Genomic DNA, 17,414 nt, shown 5'->3' with positions numbered 1-17,414 from the left:
AAAATCCTGACACTTTAATATGCCGGCATTGGTGGAAAATCCACAGGTCATACACAAATAAAATAATCAAAACAGGTTCTCAGTTACAGAAATTTGGATGGCTGGAAAGCTCATTGAACTTCCAACTTGCTCAAATAGAATTATAAAAAAGCGAAATTGTGTTTTTCACAGAGACTTCAACATGGCTGAGACAAGAATGCAGAATAAAATAGATATTTAAAATTGTTTTTATTTTCTATTTTTTAAGATTTTAAAATTTCTTATTGTGGCAAAAACCACATAAAATTTACTACTTACTCGTTTTTAAGTGTACAGTTTGGGAGTGCTAAGTACACTTACCTTGTTGTAAAATATCTCCAGAACTTTCTCATCTCATGTGTCTGAAAGTTTACATCTATTCAACAGCAACTCTGAGTTTCCCTTTCCCCACCCAGCCCCTGGTTGCCATTCTTTCTGTTTCTATGAATTTGAGCATTCTAGATACTCTATATCTTTAGCATCATACAGTATTTATCTTTTTGTGACCGGCTTATTTCACTTAGCCTCATGTCCTCAAGGTACATCTGTGTTAAAATTGTTTTATGTATAAAGTAATAGGTGCTTGTTTTATTTTTAGAAAGAAAGCCAGCCAGCCAGCCTCTGAGTAAGAAGTGAAAGTCCCAGCTCCTTGAAGGGGTCATGTACATACCCCCACCCCCTCTGTTCTGCTTCATTTCATTGTCTTAAAGAGACAATCGGTTTGATTATAAGACAACATGATTTCAGAGATGTTTAAAAAAAAAAAAAAAAACCACCCCAAACCCGTAGGAATAGATTCTATACACACACGTCCCTGCATGTTTAGAATTATTTTCACTGGGCTCTTTGCCTAGTTCTCTTGTTTGGGCAGCCGGCTGCATAGACCTCTGGCTTCCTTTCTCTTATGGACACGAACTGCAGAGTCTTACCTCACCCCAGCCGGGCTGTACCACCATCCCTCCTATCAGTCATGCCCCACTGGCACTGGAGAACCATCCCGCACACATTTTGTGCCCACGCAAAATGGGGGTCTGAGAACTGTAATTCTGGCAGCACACATTCGGGGAGCAACCCAAATTGTGTCCCGTTGAGGAGTAAAAGCCAGGGGTCTTCATTAGCAAATTGCGGGAGTATTAGGAAGACCACACAAACTGTCACCCAAACATCATGATTGGAAGAGAGAATGACAGTTTACGGTGGGTCAGGTTGCCTGTTTCTCCCTCTCCTGCTTCCCCTGCTTTTGCTTGCTCTCTCTCTGTCAAATAAATAAAATCTGTAGGAAAAAAAAAAAAAAAGAGTGGGGGTGCAGCAGCTCTGTGTTCCGTCATATGCCCCTGTCTGGTTCAATAGTTCAGAGGTCTCTGTGTCAAAAATTAGATGAAGTTTTTGTTCCCCAACAAGATTTCACGGTCAGAGGTTCTACGCAGAGTCAGGCTGGGGATGTCCATTTTACAGGTGTGACCCTCACTTTCCTCCGGGTTTAAGGATTTGCAGACTGGGTGTGAGCCCAGGTCTCTGCCCTGTGCCTGACTCAGTGAGTGCTCATTCATGGGAGCTGTTCTGTTTTTCAGGATTGTCACCCCCTGCCCCCCATTCTGGGTACCCACATCCTATTCAGCGTTCAGAACATCCCACGTCGGGGCACCTGGGTGACTCAGTGGGTTAAAGTCTCTGCCTTCAGCTCAGGTCATGATCCCAGGGTCCTGGGATCGAGCCCTGCACCAGGCTCTCTGCTCAGCGGGGAGCCTTCTTCCTCCTCTCTCTGCCTGCCTCCTCTCTCTGCCTGCCTCTCTGCCTACTTGTGATCTCTGTCTGCCAAATGAATAAATAAAATCTTTTAAAAAATAAATAAATTAAAAAAAAAAAAAGAACATCCTACATCCTCGGGCTCACCTCCTGGGGGCTGCCTGGGAGTTTAATGGAGGCAGAGCTGATTTTTTTTTTTTAATCTTCTGCACAACCACTAGCCGGGGAAGGGGTACCTGGACGGTCTTCAGGGTCCTGAGATAGTTTCAGTCCCAGAGGCATTCTGGGGCTCCTTCTAACAGGAGAGGAGGAGTTCTGGGTGGGTCTCAGCCCAGGGGCCCCTCATGACCTGAGGAGGGGTCCGGGGACTGGTCTGGCAAAGCCCCCAGAATCCACCCGCCAGTGGTCTGGCCTCTCTCTGCCAGCAATTTGCGGTGGGATTTTGTGCAAAGGGCCTCTTCGCTCTGGGTCTCAGTTTCCCCAGCTGTCAGACAGGGAAACTTGGTCCTGTTCTCCTGCTGTGATGCGGGCACACGGGAGATCAGGCAAGGCCAGAGAAAACCCCCGGCAGGGCAGGCGCAGCCACCTGGGGATGCACGGCTGGAGGGAGGGGGCAGCGGCCTTGCTCTGGCTTCCCAGCGGGGCTCACCCGGTCCAGGCCCCCCTCCCTCCCGGTCCGCTCTCCCTCCCTCCTTCCCTCCCTCCCTGCCCTCGCGGAGCGCTGGCTCCCGGCATGCTGCGCGCTGCTGACAGCCTTATAAATAGTCGCCTTTGCGGGCGGCCGGCGAGGACGGGCAGGGCACCACTGGCCCCGGCGCCCGCCGCACCCCTCCCCCAGGTCAGTGTGTGCCCGCGTGCATGTCCGGGCGCGGGGGGCGCCTCTGCGGGGGATGGGGGAGCGGCGCGCGCCTGGGGCCGTGGTTCTCTGTGTGTCGGGGCATCCTTGGGGTTTGTGCCGCTGTGTGTTTGTATGGGTGGTTGTGATCGTGTGTATTCGCCTGTCTGTTCTTCCCAGGCTCTGTTCCGGCTATTTGTGCCACCCTGCGTGTGCCCGAGTCTGGGGATGTGTGTTGCAGCCCCTCCTAGCGTCCTAGACAGTCGCCCCTTTGTCCGGGCTGGCACTCCTGGCGCTGGGGCTCCAGGTCCCTGCCCTTGGCACGTCCCAGCTGGGGCCCAGGGAAGGGGGCTGTGGCCTGACGCCCTGCCTGGAGGACCTGGTGGGGGCCACCTGTGAGATTGGAGGAGCTATCCTGCCACGTCATTTTGAGTGCTGGGGGGACAGGAAGCCCCCTGGTTGTTTGGACCCCCGGCTCAGCCTCCTGAAAGGACGGAGGCTCTAAGGGAGCCCCAGGCCAACACTTGGGACTTTTTTCTGAGCACCGCTCAGATATCCACTCAGGACTCTCCAGCCACAGCAGGACAGGGCCTGGGGGGTGCAGGCCCAGAGAGGGGCAACCAGCCGCCCAAGGTCACACAGCTGAATGATGAACCCTTAAGTGGTTGTTGCTCTGGGCCTCAGTTCCCTGGGCCCCTGGGCAGACCCCCCGGTCACAAGAGGAGTTGCTGCAGCCTGGACCCAGGGGCCTTATAAGGCCTGGGTGCTGAGCTGGTAACCTAACTCCGTCCTGGACCCCTGGCCTCCGTGAGGCCTCCTCACGACCCAAGTTATTTTGGACCAAGGAAGTGGCTGGTGCCAGCAGGACAGAGGGGCTTAGGTTACTGGGAGGAGGCAGGGCAAGGTGGGTGGGAGGCCACTCCGCAGAGCCTGTCACCTCAGGCTCTCCCTGGCCGGGGACCCTCCTCCTCCCTTACCAGCTGCCTGGGGCTCTGGCGGCTGCTACCCTTCCTTGAGCACACTCAGCAGGAAAGAGGCTATAACTCATGCCCCATGAGCAGCAGGACAGTCAGCAAAGCTGCTTAGAGACCCACTGGGTGCCAGGCCTAAAAGCAACAGAAGATGCAGCCTGAGGTTGACCCCAGCCGGGCTCTGGAGCCGGTCTCTCCTCCTCTCCAAGCCTCAGATCCCTTCCAAGATGGCTGTGAGCATGGTGTGAGGCCCCGAGGCCAGGCCAAGTCCAGCGGGACACACAGGCTGGGGGTACAACAGAGGGGTCCAATACCGTGTGGTGTGTGCGACGTTGGGGGCGTTTGAAGGAGGCACCTGCCAGTGTGGGAGTGGAGGGCAGAGTCCAGGAAGACTTCCTGAAGGAGGTGACGCCTGAACTGAGTCCTAGCCAGCAGCACCTGGGGAAAGGCATCCAGGCATCAGGTGCAACAACAGAAGCCAGGGCCTGGAGGTGGGACATGGTCATTGCGGGTGAGGAGGCTCCAAGCAGTTCAAGTGATGGCTGTTGAGGCTGCAGAGCGGGGAAAGGGCCAGGCTGTTGGATTCTGTCATCCATGTTAGGGGCTCAGGCTTTATCTTGGGAGCTAAGGGGGCCACGTGTGGAAGGGTTTTAAGCAGGTGAGCGATGTGTTCTGATGCTTATCAGACAGAATCCTGTGGATTGCCTGGTGGGGTATGGAGGTAGGGAGACCCATGGGAGGTTGGGGCAGTGGCCAGGCGCCCTGCTTGCAACAAGGAAGTGGTGGTGAGCCCACAGGCTGGAGAGAGAGTCGGGACGTGTGTGTGCAGGGGGGAAGTGGGGTGTGGGAGAAGGGTGTTCATGGAGACTGGGGCCTCTGGCCGGGCAACAGGGTGTGGAACTGGGACATGGCAGGTTCTATGGGGACTCCAGGCCCCTCCGGGGACTGTAGACTTATGGGGCTGGGGAGGGAGGCTGGGGGTGGCTGGGCAGAGACAGGGGTCCTGCCAGCATCGTGAGGGTGGAGTGAGGGGCCTGGGGTTGGGGGCAGGCCAGGCAGGGTGAATGCCGCCCCAGGGTTGGGCATCAAGGGTCAAGGCAAGAGTGGCTGTGATGGTCCCTGGTGGCTTTGCGGAGGGCAGGTGGGTGTGGAGGTGAAGATTCTGGGTGGAAGGAGAGGTTGAAGCAGAGCAGGGTTCCCGGGAGGGGGTGGGGTTCACTCACATCTGAAGGGAAGGCAGGTGGTAGAGCGAGATCCTCAAGGGGATGAGGGGACAGGGGTCGTGTCAAGGGGTAAGAGGCTGGGGACCCTCCCCCCGTGAAAACTGTACAGGGCAATGTCCCTTGAGTAGCTCCTGCAGCTTCCTCCCCCTCAGGCCTCTGTGTCCCTTTGAGCATCCTTGTCCCCACCCCCTCCTGGCTGAGGACTCAGCTCAAGTCCCTCTTCCCGCCTCCAGCCTCCACGGAACTTTCCTCCCAGCCCTGGGGAACGTCTCCAAGGTGCTGGGCAGACGCCTGTTTTCTGGGACTTACAAGGGGAGCAGCTCAGCTGTTGCTGACGCCACTGTTTCTATCCCTCAGGATTGTCCTCGCCACCTGGCTCCTCCGGCGGGAAGAGGTGGACAGGAGGGCGCCGCTGCCCTTTTGTAACAGTGGGAAGTACACCGAGGAAAGGTGACTTTCCCAAGGTCACTCAACCTTCGGGGCCCTCCCTGCCCTGTACCCTTGGGAGCCTCAGGGCCTGGCACATACCGTGTGGCTGGGCAGAAGGGGGGGCAGGGGGCAGGGAAGACCCCCTCACCTGTCCCACTGGTGCCCTTGTCTTGCAGCGTGCTGACTCGGCTCCCGGGACCTCAGCAGGATGGAAGGTACCAAGGCTCTTCTTTGCTGTTCGCTGCCTGGGCCTCAGTGTGCCCGTCTCTTAAGGGGTTGCACTTTCAGGAGACCTTCTGGGAAGGGCTGGAGGAGGGGCTGCCAGAGGGGCCTGTCTGGGAGCCTCCGGCACCCTCCTCGGGCATCTCACGGGATCTGCCAGCTCCACGATTAATTTTAGAAGCAAGGAGGCCTCCTTGAGGCTCCTGAGGGCCCCAGAGCTCACCTCCTACACTGGTATTTATAGAGCTGAATCCCTGCCTCTTTCTAGAAAGGGTGGGTGCTGGCAAGGGGAGGCTAGCCCTGGGGAGAGGCCCCAAGTGTGCAAATGCCAAGCCTAACAAGGACGAGGCAAGGTCCAACCCCTCTGTGGGACTCAGTTTCTCTGTGGTCCAGAGGGGGGTGGGTCTTGAGGTTAGCTTGGGCCCTCCTGGCCTGCTGTGGGCCCGGACCTGGAGGGAGGCGTGTGGCCAGCAGAGAGCCTGGCTGGCCCCCCTCCTGGAAGTATCACCGCCCAGTCCTTGGCCTCGTGCCTCTGTCTGGGCCGCTCTTAAAGGAGACTGCTGCTGCTCTCGGAGCCGGCAGTCGCCCTTCTACCCCTTGGGCCCCCCAAACCAGCAGCCCCTGGGCTGTGGGCTCCCCCACCTCCACGTCGTACCGGGCACTGGGCAGGCTGTGGATGGGAGCCCGCAGGAGAAGCTGCTCCTCTGACAGCTCCTGTAGGCCTCCAGCCTCAGGGCCACAGGGCCCCTGGGAGCTGCCAAGCCTTCCTCAGTGGGGAGGGACAGAGAGCCGGAGAGAAGTGGGGACTCCTCTAAGGTGACACCAGGAGGGCCTACTTCCCTGAGAAGAGGGGAAGGCCGGGCAGCCTGGGAAGAGGGCCCGGGTTCCAATTCTAGGTCCGGCATCCTCAGAGCAGACCCCTGGCTCCCCAGGCGTCAGTTTCCCTTGCGCGCCGAGGCTGTGGTCTTGCTGAGTTCTGAGGGCTGGCGAGGCCGAGGCTGGAGCACGAGTTCGCCTCCCTTTCTGGGCGAGGGCTCTCCGGGCCCACCGCAGCCCTTTTCCCTGGCAACTGTCTCCAGGGCAACATATGTTGTGGTTGCCAACTCCGTACTCGTACTGCCCAGGGAAGGCGGGCAATGGGCAGGCCCTGGGGGCTGGGAGAGGAAGGGTAGGGGACGTGGGAGAACGGGACCATGGGGGCCTGCTGCTCGGGAACCCGCCACACCACGGAGGACTCAAAGGCCAGAGGTGACCCGCTGCTGCCCAGCGGCCACCCCCCACCTGGGGAAGGGCCGTGAGGGTTGGCATCCGAGCCCCTTAGAGTCGTCCTCAGCCTGGGCCGAGTCTGGCGTCCCCAGACCTTTGCCTGGAACAGCCTCTCCCCCCGACCGCTGAGCTGGGCGCAGCCTGTCGCTGGTTGCTCTGGTGGGAGCCCCAGCTAGGTCTCCCGCCGTGAGGCCCCGGCACAGGCTGGGGGGCTGCAGAGGGGGCTTCAGCTCTTTGTCAAGCGAGTCCCTGAACTCTGCCCCCCTTTTCTGTCCCCCAGAGAAGCTGAAGAAAGCCAAGATCATCTTTGTGGTGGGTGAGTCCGAGGCAGGCGGGGCCGGGCAGCCAGCAGGGAGGCTCTCCACAGGCGCTGCTGGGAGCCTGGGGCTGGGGCTGCAGCTGCCCCCGGGGCTCTGCCCTCCTCCGCGGGGCGGCGCGGTCAGGTCCTCGGCCGGTGGCGGTCCCGACTCGCAGGGCTTCTGAATGGGTGGGCGCTTGCAGGAGGGCCCGGCTCCGGGAAGGGCACCCAGTGTGAGAAGATTGTCCAGAAGTATGGCTACACCCACCTCTCCACCGGGGACCTCCTGCGGGCCGAGGTCAGCTCGGGCTCGGCCAGGGGCAAGATGCTGTCGGAGATCATGGAGAAGGGGCAGCTGGTGCCTCTGGTGAGTGGGCCCGGTGGGGTGGGGGGTAGTGGTGGCCCCAAGGGGGCTCCCCCACCAGCAAAGCCCATGACGCCCTGGCAGGGCTGCCTTGAACCTCCCTGGCTCCAAATACCCCTGGCTCTGGTCCCCGTTGCCCTGGGCAGGGAATTCGTTCTAGAAGCTCCTGGAGCTTCTAGGACCCCTGGCCCTGCTGACCCCTTCAGCCTCATACCACCCCCCACCCCCACCCCTGCAGTTACCTTCCAGCTGCTCTGGCCTTTCGGTCCTGTCAATCTCATCAGATTCTTCCTGCCTGGAATGTTCTTTCCTCCTCGGCTCAGACCTCCCTGGCTCCACAGATTTGAGCTTAGACTCCCCCTCCCCCCACATTTTATAGCTCCAGAAGGCCTCCTTCTTGGCCCATTCAACCTGTCATGCTTGGAAATGGCTAAATTAACTCACCGCACCGTGAGCTGCTTGAGGAAGGTCTGCTCTGTTCCCAGTGGTGTCCTCAGGGCCCTGGACTGGAGCTGGCTGGGAGGAGGGTCTGAGTCAGTATTACTGAATGAATGGATGGATGGATGAAGGGCTTCATCAACCCGTCAAGTCTTCACATTCAAAGGAGGCTTCCTGGAGGGGGAGGCTTGTTTGGAACACCTTTATTAGGGCAGAGGCCTGGAAGAAGGAGTGCAGAAAGGAGCTCACGACCCCTCCGTCTTCGCTTGTGCCCCCAGGAGACAGTGTTGGACATGCTTCGAGATGCCATGGTGGCCAAGGTAGACACCTCCAAAGGCTTCCTGATCGATGGCTACCCTCGGGAGGTACAGCAGGGAGAGGAGTTTGAGCGGAGGGTAAGGTACAACCTGCTGGGTGCATTTGGGGGCTGGGGTGTGGGGTGGCTGGGCAGAGGCTGCTGTGATGGCCAGAGTTTTGGGCAGGGAGAGAGAGACTGATTGTGGGTTGGGGTGGGGCGAGGGGTAAGGAGGGATATTGGGGAAGAGTTTGCAGAAGTCTTCCTAGAAGTCTAGAAGAAAAGTCTAGAAGGAGAGGAAGCACCAGCTGGGGAGCTCACAAACCTGGGCTCAGGTTCTAGCTCAACAGACCTTGGGCCAATCATTCTGCCTCCTTGAACCTCATCAGTGTCCCCAGTTGCAAAGTGGGGGGGGGGCACCGTTGGCAGCCGCCTTAAGGAGCAGAATGCGATTAGAGAGAATGTAGCCTTCCAAAGTGGGGCTTGACACCTTGAAACCTGTAGTCAGAGGGAGCAGGACAGACAGGGCTGGAAGGGTCAGGTTGGTGTGGGGAGAACAGAATCTAGGGGGCAGGGCAACCAGGACTGATGTGGCAAAGGGGGTTCAGGCCTAGCTGGAGGCCTCGAGGCCGGGGAGTCCAGTCTCCTTCCACGGGCCACCGGGAGTCTGGCTGGAAAAAGTAGACCTCAAGATGTTGGCTCTTAGCTTCCCGAAACAGACGCGCAGCAGGAAGACCAGGCAGGGGGCAGCTCTCCCAAACACACGCACGTAGGCATACAATCACATGTATATGTCTGCACATACAGAGCACACACATGTGCATACACATCTGGCAATGCACATATACACACTCATGCAATGCACGCCTGTGGACACCGCACGCTTATACACAGGGATGTACACATGTGAACACACACACACACACAGCTCCATACCTCTGGGCTGCAGAGAGGGGGGGCGCAGCAAGGGGTAGGGCTGTCTCCAGGAGGTCTTCTTGGCAGAGGGACTCCTTCCCAGCCTCGTGGGGAGGACCAGGCATCCTAATGGACTGGGGCGGAACCAGACCCCCCAACCCCCACTTCCCAAGCCTGTGAGGCTGCGGTTGTCATTGGGCTCCCGTAGCTTTGAGCCTCATCCAGAGGTAGGACGTTCCATTTTCTGACCTTGAAGTGCCTGCAGGACCTCAAGAAAGCTTCTACCCTGCTCTGGGCCTCAGTTTCTCTGTCCTTGAAACGGAAGTGGCCTGGGCCATGGACACTGTGGTCAGGTGCTCGGCAGCCTCAAAGCACGTACTGTCATGACCCACACGTACCAGCTGTGACCACATCCGGAAAATGAGATTATTAAAAGTCTCCTTCCCTCCTGGGGCTGTTGTGGGCTCCACTGAGGGCAGTGGACCCAGCACAGGGCCCAGACCCGCCATGGCCTCCAGGGGTCCAGGCATCTGGTCTTCTCAGATCTGGACACCAGGGGGCATCAGGGCCTCATGGAAGGAGGACAGGTCAGCCTTGTTCCTTCTTGCCCTTTGCGGTGGATGAAACCTTCATTCCAATGACAGGGACACTGTTCAGAACCCCCCCACCCCCCACCCCCATCCAGAGCTCAGCAGCCCGCCATCCCTCCACCTTGTCAGGTTCTGGTCCAGCCCCGCTGTGTCAGACGGGTGTCTTGCTGCCCTCAGGGGCTCCTAGCCTGGCTGGGGAGAGGGACAGCGAGTAAATAACCAGAGGCCTCCTGAGATATTCTGGGCAAAGGAGAGGGGACTGAAGAGGGTGTCGGAAGTTGCTGGGGATGGTGGTGGGGGTGGCATCTGGGAAGACTGCCCCAGAGGAATGAGATTTTTGTTCGAATCCGAAGGCCAGCACTTGGTATTGAGGGTAAGGGTTCCTGGCAGGAGCAAAGGCCTGGCATGGGAGGAGGCCGACGAGAGCCCAGGCTACAGTCAGTGTGGCTGAAGCAAGGAGAGTGAAGGAATGGGAAATGAGAGAAGGAGGGCAGGAGGCCCTCTCCCGAGGGCACGGGGGAGCCATGGGAGAGGTTGGGAGCGGGGGACCTTCTGGAAGGTCCCTCAGGCTGCCTTGGGGAAGGGCTTGGAGGTCTGAGTGGGTCTCAGGTGGGGCCTCTGACTCAGGAGGATGGGAAGGAGGTGGCCCCAGTAGGGCAGGAATGGGGCCCCTATGAGTACCCTCCGCCCGCAGATCGGACAGCCCACGCTGCTGCTGTATGTGGACGCAGGCCCTGAGACCATGACCCAGCGGCTCCTGAAGCGTGGAGAGACCAGCGGGCGAGTGGATGACAACGAGGAGACCATCAAGAAGCGGCTAGAGACCTACTACAAGGCCACAGAGCCTGTCATCGCCTTTTATGAGAAACGTGGTATCGTACGCAAGGTGCGCCCCCTGCAGGCCGTGGGTAGCCCTAGGAAACTGAGGGTTTTGCCTGGGGTGGCCAAAATTCCAGCGACCTTAGGTCAGCCCTCCTCTCCAGGCCTTGGTTTCCCCACTGGCTCGGTGACTGGCTGTGGTCCCCTGTGGCTGGGCTTAGAGAGCAAGGCCAGGTCTTCGGAGAAATGAGCCCGTGCCTCGGTGGGGCCTACCCGGCCCTCCCCATCATCTCCGCCCTTCCGGCCGTCTCCCCACAGGTCAACGCCGAGGGCTCCGTGGACAGTGTCTTCTCCCAAGTCTGCACCCACCTGGACGCCCTCAAGTAGCAGCCCCGGAGCCCCTTCCCCGGCCGAGCCCCGCCCCACCCCCGTCCTGACTGAGGCTGTCCCCAGCCGGAGCTCAGCACCTCCACCCTGCCCGGCTGGACTGCAGACAGAGGAAGCCACTTTATCCTGTTTTCGTGGACAGCCAACCACTAAAGGAATTTCCAAGGACATTCGGTTTTATTCCTTTTTCTTTGCTTTCACTGGAGTTGATCCACGTGGTATGGCCTCTCCTAGCCCCTCACCCTCACAGTCCTCCTCGGGCCCCTCAGCCCACCTTGGCCAGCTGCCTTTCCCTAGCACCACGGGGAGACCCGGGGCCCTTCCTCAACCAGGCCATGCCGGGCCTGGGGCTCCAGGGTGACTGAGGCAGGATGCTTGCTCTTGGAGACTAACAGTCAGGCACAGCTGAGCCCCGTCCTGGGTTCCTCCCAATCCTCGCGGGGCAGCCTTGGCCCTGAACCCTCCTTGCTCTGAGCATGTTTTCTGTGCTTCATGCCACTGGGACCTGTGTGCAGCGAGGTCATGGGCCGGGCGGGGTGGGGGGCTTCCTGGGCAGCCGCAGAGCACACGTGAGCTCTCTGGGTGGGCAAGGAATTGGCTTCTGGGTACAAGAAACTCTGAGGGTCTGGCAAGGGCATCGAGATCGGTCAGCACTCCGTCCCTGAGGAGGTGAGACGTGGAAGACCTCCCACCATCCGTCCCTGGACAGGTCACCAGCTGCCCCGTCTGAGCCCATTTCCAAATCTGAGTCAGGGTCTATGCACCCTGCAACCCCCACTCCTCAATGTGAGGACAAGAACACGCTGAACAGGGGTGTGAGGCCGGCAGTCACTGTGGCCGTGGGAGCCGAGACCAGAGCAGCCTCGGACATGAGCAGGGCTGGGGTGCTTTGGGGAGGGTGCCCCAGGATCCCCCGGGGAGAACCATCTTCCCTTTCCTATTCCTCCACTGTGACCTCATCACTGCAAAAGGCTCAACTTGGTGCTCACGTGTCCTTAACACCTGTCCCAGCCCCGGCTGACTCCCTTTAGAGCCAGGAGGACCTTCGGCAGCCACACCTGGCTGGAACAAGACCCCACAAGGGGCTGATTGTGCCCAAGCTGTGTCCCCCTTTATTTACGGCAAGTGTGGCTGGTTTTCCATCTACATTAGTTATTTAAACTTTCCTTTAAAATAAACATATTTAAGTTATAAAAGTGAGTCTATTGAAAGAAGAACACAGAACAAATAAGTGAGAGCACAGGGGAGATAGGAGAAGGCAGGCATCGTGGGGGGATAAGCCTTCCGGGCTGGGTGGGTGCGTGGGGAAGGCCTCTACCCTGGCCTCTGTTCCCCAGGCCAGCTGGGGTGCGCTGGGGAGCCTCAATGGCTCTGTGACCTTCCACCTCTGGGTCTCTGCGTCACCTCTGTCCAAGCGGGCTAACACACACACACACACCCCTTCCAGCTCAGGGTTGTCCAGACCAGTGTGAGGATGAGTGGGGAAGACATGCCAAAGACCATAAAGAGTGGGAGAAATCACCTGACAAGAGTATCTTCATAATCCTTATTTTTTTTTTCAATTATAGCATCATCATTTGAGGTGTGTCCCAGTTTAACGAGAACCTAAGGCTGACCCAAACTCCTGTTCGCCACAGAATCACCTTGTCCACTTAAAAAAACAAGTTGGAAACTTGAAAAAAAAAAAACAAAAAAAAAACCCCAAACACAGAAATGTAAAAGGTCCCGTAACCTCCACCCCATCCTTGCTACCACAGACCTTCCTTCGAGGGTCTCCTTCGTGCAGCCAGCTCCTTGAGGTGGAACTCTGGAGGGGGTCTTAGGAGTTCACTTCACCGTGAGAGAGGTCATGGAAGGGTCGAGGGAACGGCTCTGCAGAGCCACAGAGGTCTGTTGGATGGCATACAGGTGAGAAGGGGTGCAGGAACAAGAGACAAGCCTAGAGGGGCCAGATTTGCGGGGCCTTGAGTGCCGACCCAAGTATCTAGTCTTTTCCCTAAGGGCAATGGGAGAGACCTTTTTTCTTGGGGCGATGGGGGGCAGGCCATCTGGGTGGCTCAGTGGGTTAAGCATCTGAATCTTGATCTTGGCTCAGGTCATGATCTCAGGGCCCTGCATCAGGCTCAGCACTCAGTGGGGAGCCTGGTTGAGGATCCTCTCTCTCTCCCTCTCCCTCTGCCCCTTCACATTTCCCCCACTCCCCCCACCATACGTGCTCTCTCTTTTTCTAAAATTAAAAAGAAATTAAAAAAAAGAAAGTTTCTTTAATGAGAACCTAACCTTTAATGATAACCTTTAATGAAAAATTTCAAACTGAAAATTAGAGGAAATAATAGAATGAACCCCCATCAACCAATATTTAGTAACTGCTGTCATTTCCCTGTATGTCCTTCATTATTGTTTTAGTCTTGACCAAGTATTTACAGTAAATTACAGATATGAAGAAAAATACTTCACCCCTCAAGTATGATTCTACAAAATAAGGACACCTTCCTTCAAAACCACAACTCAGAGTTTCCATAACACTAAGTTAAACACTGATTTCACAATTTATAATTATCAGCCCACGGGCAATATTGCCCAATTGTCCCTCAAATGTGTCTTTGTTCAAATCAGGGTACAACCCAGGATCATAGCCACCACCCCCCCCCCTTGGTTGTGATATCTGTCAGATCTCTTTCAACCTTAGCATCTTTGTTGTGACAGCTGTCCTGCAGAAAACTTCCAGATTCACCCTTTGCTTCCTCCTGGTGTCGTCCAACTTGCTCCTGCCTCCTCTAAATTTCTTGTGAACTGGAAGTTATTTGTAAAGGCTTCATGGATTCAGGCTCAGCCTGTGGGGCAAGAACACCTAAGAGGTGAGGCTCAGGGAGGCCTTTAAACCCAGGCAGGGGGCCAGAGCTGCGGCGTGTCCGGTCTACCAGGGCACGCAAGGGTTCGCAAAAAGCCGATCCGGCTTCAGCAGGCCTGCCCTGGCCGCCGAGGCTGGGCTGCTGGTCCCCGGCCCACACTTTGGGCAGCTCAGGGAGAGCCCGCTCAGCCGATGCCTGGCTCCTGGGGGTGGGGAGGAGGGCGAGTCTCTGGGGTCAGCCAACGCCTGCTCATTGCTCATCCGCTCCTGTGGGCCGGGAGGTGGGCGTGGCATTGGGACCAGGCAGGAGCCCATCGCAATTGTCACACTCTTGACGTCTCTAGCGATGCTCCGGGCAAAGGCTTATCCCAAAGTTGCCGGAACATTCTGACCAGCCAGAGACCTCAGGGTCTCAGAGAGAGAGAGAGTGCTCTGCGGGGGTGGTGGCCTCAGATGCCCCCCCCCAACGGACTGCGCCCCTAAGTCTTGGCCTCGAGGGCCCTGAGGGCCTGGCCGGAGGCGCTGAAGTGGGAGAGGAAGGAAGCAGGGAGCAGAGGAGGCCAAGGCTGCCGCCTCCCAGCCTGGAGAGGGGCCTCGAGTAAACAGGAAGGCCTGGCGGCTCCGCCGTGGGGGGGGGCTTCGGAGGGGTGCGGGCCAGGGCCCTGCTGCGCATGTGCAGCCTGTGAGCACAGGGCTTCCTCACGGGCGAAGCTGACCCAGAGAGGTTGTGTGATTTGCCTCAGGCCACACAGCAAGGCAGGGGCACCGGGCTAGACCTTCACCTCCCTCTCCAGCTTCTGCCCTCTTCCTAGGGTTCTAGTGCAGGGTCTCCCTGCCACTGTTGCCCTCCATGGTTCATGGAGCGCTGGGTGAGTCACTCCCCTTTGCAGGCCTCAGCTTTCTTTCTATGAACTTTGAGCCTTACAACGTAGAGGTTCTAGAATCCTGACCCAGTGGAATTCTTCTGTCTCCTGGGTGGTCCTCATGGGTTCTTTGCACCTTGGGGAGTGGGTTTCAGCAAAAAGGCCAACATTTGGGAGGCGGCGGTTACCTAGACCTGTCCTTGGGGAGCGAGAAGGAGACTCTGAGGGACTTCTCTCTTCTAGAACAGAGCAGAGCCTGTTCTAGTGGCGGGACCACTGACCTGGTGACCACCATGTCCCCTTGGGGAATCATTCCCTCTCATCAGAGGCCCTGTCCTTGGCTTAGCATGCCTCCAACACCCACACCCTGAGGCCTCAGAATCACAACCTGTGCAAGCTTGAGCTGCTAACATTTGTACTGACCGAATTCTCAAACACCTCTCACAGGCCAGGTGCTGTTTGAAGTGATGGGGTTGGGGCAGCAAAGCAAGACCTTTGTCCTCATGGAACTTCTGTTCTAGAGAGGAAGATAGACCAAAAAAACTATATAGAATGTGTCAGATGGAGACCAATTGGTGGTGCGGGGAGGGGGCTATTTTAAATGCAATGGTCAGCCAAGTCCTCACTGACCCTGCGACTTTGCATGGTGACTTAAAGCCCTGTGGGAAGAGCAAGTGCAAAGGCCCTGAGGTGAGTTTGGACTTGGCACATTCCAGGAACAGCAAGGAGGCCAGCGTGGCTGTAGTGTGGGGAGCACGGGGGAGCAGAGCAGAAGACAAGGTTGGAGAGGGGACAGGGGAAGCCTCGCTGGCCATTTGACGGGCTCTGGCTTTTATACCGAACAAGATGGTGACCCAAGATGGGTGCTGAGCAGGAGGGATGGAACTTGGCTTCACTTCAACAGCCACCCCCCTTTACTGTGTGCTGAATGGGCTGGGGGAAGGGTGGCAGCAAGGGAACTCCCTAAGGAGGTGACTACAATATTCTAGGGGGTGCTGCTGGTGACCAGGGTGGTAGCTGGGGGGGGGTGGGAACCCCACAAACACTGGAAAACTGGGAGAGCTGCCGACAAGATTCTCGTGTAGATTGGAGGAGGGGTATGGGAGTCAAGGTCCGCCTCAAGGCTTGAGCGATGAGAGGAGGGGTCTGTCACCGTCTGAGAGGGAGACACTGAGGCGGGAGCAGTTGGCACAGAAGGGACAGAACGTGGTGCTGGTCCCATGAAGCCTGAGCTGCTTATGTTACACTCAGGAGCCTGGAGTCAGGGGGAGAGTAGAAAGCTGGGAGCCATCAGTATCCATAGACGGCACTTAAAGCCATTTGTCTGGATGAGGGCACCTAGGACAGCACTTGTCAAAATTAATGTGCACGCGGATGCCCTGGGGGTCTTGATAAAATGCAGGTTCTGAGTCAGCAGGTCTGGGGCAGGGCCGGAGAGAAGCTCTCGGGAGATGCTAAGACCACATTTGGAGTAGCAGGGAGCTAAGGCATCATATTTTATGGCTGAGACCCACTATGGGTGATGAAACCGATAGAGCGGCCTGTGTTCCGTATTTGAAAGGAAATGAGACGAGATGGATACACATCGTAAGGGTATATGTGTTCACAAAACACTGCGATTGTTTGAGCCTGAGTCCCAGGTTCATGCTGGGACACAAGGTCATGGTCCCAAAGGTTTGCGAAAACCTGACCTGGGTATGAGGGTAAACAGAGAAGGGAAGAGGCCCAGGGGTCAAGCCTGGGAGGATGAGGAGGAATGAGTAAGGAGGCAGATAAGGTGACCAGGGAGGTGGGAAGAACAACAACACGGAATGTTCTGGAAGCTAAGGGAGGAAATACAGGCCAGACCTGAATTACCCTCTGCTTCTCCCCAGACCTGTTGTTGTGCACACTTGGGTCTCAGATTCTTGCACTGTAAAATGGACCCATGACAGTCTCAGCCCAGTAGGTGGCCGTAAGTTGGCACTTGGCACGGGGTTGGACAAGCCTGTCAATGGTGAAGTGATTCCGAGTCTTTTCCTGGGCTTCAAGCTTCTCCAGGCCAGCAGGCTGTCCTCCCATGGTGCCGGTGAAGAAAGATGAGACCCAGAACATAGAAAGGTCTTGCCTAAGGCTGCCTGAGACAAAGCCTGGGTACCCTGACTCCCACTCCCGTGCTCTCGTCCCCGTGTACCCACTTTCTCCCTTGTCCTTGTGGGTTTGGCCCTGATGTCCTCAGCAGCCCTTGGCTCCAGGCCGGTGCTGGAGACAGACAGCCGCCTGGGGGGCTCCCCGGGGACTGCCTCAAATTCCTCCTGTGGCTAGTGGCCAGGGTAGACGTGCTCTGTCCCTTCCTGAAGCCCTGGCCTTCCCAGCCAGCTAGGAGGAGGAAGGAGCAGAATTTGTGCACCTGCCCACTGTGGGGTCGTGGCACAGGGACCTGGCCATTGGCCACATGTCTCCTTGGCGTGTGGCGGAGGCGGCACCTGAAAACATTTGTATCAGTCAGAGCCCCAGCAGGAAACAGATGGCACGCTCCATTGGGATAATTTGAGAATTTAATGAAGGGTCTGTTTACCCAGTTGTGGACAGTGGAGGGGGGGGTGTGTTGGGGAAACCACAACGGAGAGCAGTGCGGGCCATGACCACCCTTGGCCCGGAGAGGGGGCCTGGTCAGGACTCTGGCCTTCAGTGGTGGGAGGCTACTGATTTGCACTGATTCTGCAGGGAAAGACCCAGAGAAATGAAACCCCTTTCCTCCCCACTCCCTGTGATCTGTGCAGGGCGGAGGGGGCTGAGACGCAGCAGATGTGTCCATCGAGATGGAGATGGAAGATGGCTAACCCAAGGTCTGTCCCCTGCTGTGAGACCATATGACCATCAAGCTTCCCAGGGACAGGCGACC

At 57.4% G+C, this 17,414-nt stretch overlaps 1 protein-coding gene across 7 annotated transcripts; it reads left to right on the top strand.

Moving 5' to 3' along the window:
• Nucleotides 1–2,499: 2,499 nt before the first annotated feature.
• Nucleotides 2,500–13,045, top strand: AK1 (adenylate kinase 1). Of its 7 annotated transcripts, none has more exons than XR_013967796.1 (9): nucleotides 2,500–2,602; nucleotides 5,151–5,243; nucleotides 5,399–5,437; nucleotides 6,991–7,026; nucleotides 7,212–7,375; nucleotides 8,089–8,205; nucleotides 10,305–10,496; nucleotides 10,748–11,937; nucleotides 12,385–13,045. XR_013967796.1 is itself a non-coding variant. In XM_080820563.1 (8 exons), the coding sequence occupies exons 3-8, from the start codon at nucleotides 5,431–5,433 to the stop codon at nucleotides 10,814–10,816; spliced, it is 585 nt and encodes a 194-aa protein (XP_080676689.1). In that variant the 5' UTR covers nucleotides 2,500–2,602; nucleotides 5,151–5,243; nucleotides 5,399–5,430; the 3' UTR covers nucleotides 10,817–12,008. The 7 variants fall into 7 exon arrangements, 4 of the variants coding, with proteins under 4 accessions (XP_080676689.1, XP_080676690.1, XP_080676691.1 ...); XR_013967797.1 differs by lacking the exon at nucleotides 12,385–13,045 and having other exon boundaries at nucleotides 5,151–5,257; nucleotides 10,748–11,076; nucleotides 11,173–12,008; XR_013967798.1 differs by lacking the exon at nucleotides 12,385–13,045 and having other exon boundaries at nucleotides 10,748–11,076; nucleotides 11,173–12,007.
• The last annotated feature ends 4,369 nt before the right edge of the window (nucleotides 13,046–17,414 follow it).

This window comes from Martes martes, assembly GCF_963455335.1.
Source record: "Martes martes genome assembly, chromosome: 12".
Lineage (NCBI taxonomy): Eukaryota > Metazoa > Chordata > Mammalia > Carnivora > Mustelidae > Martes > Martes martes.
This window is presented reverse-complemented; position numbering and strand designations above follow the sequence as displayed.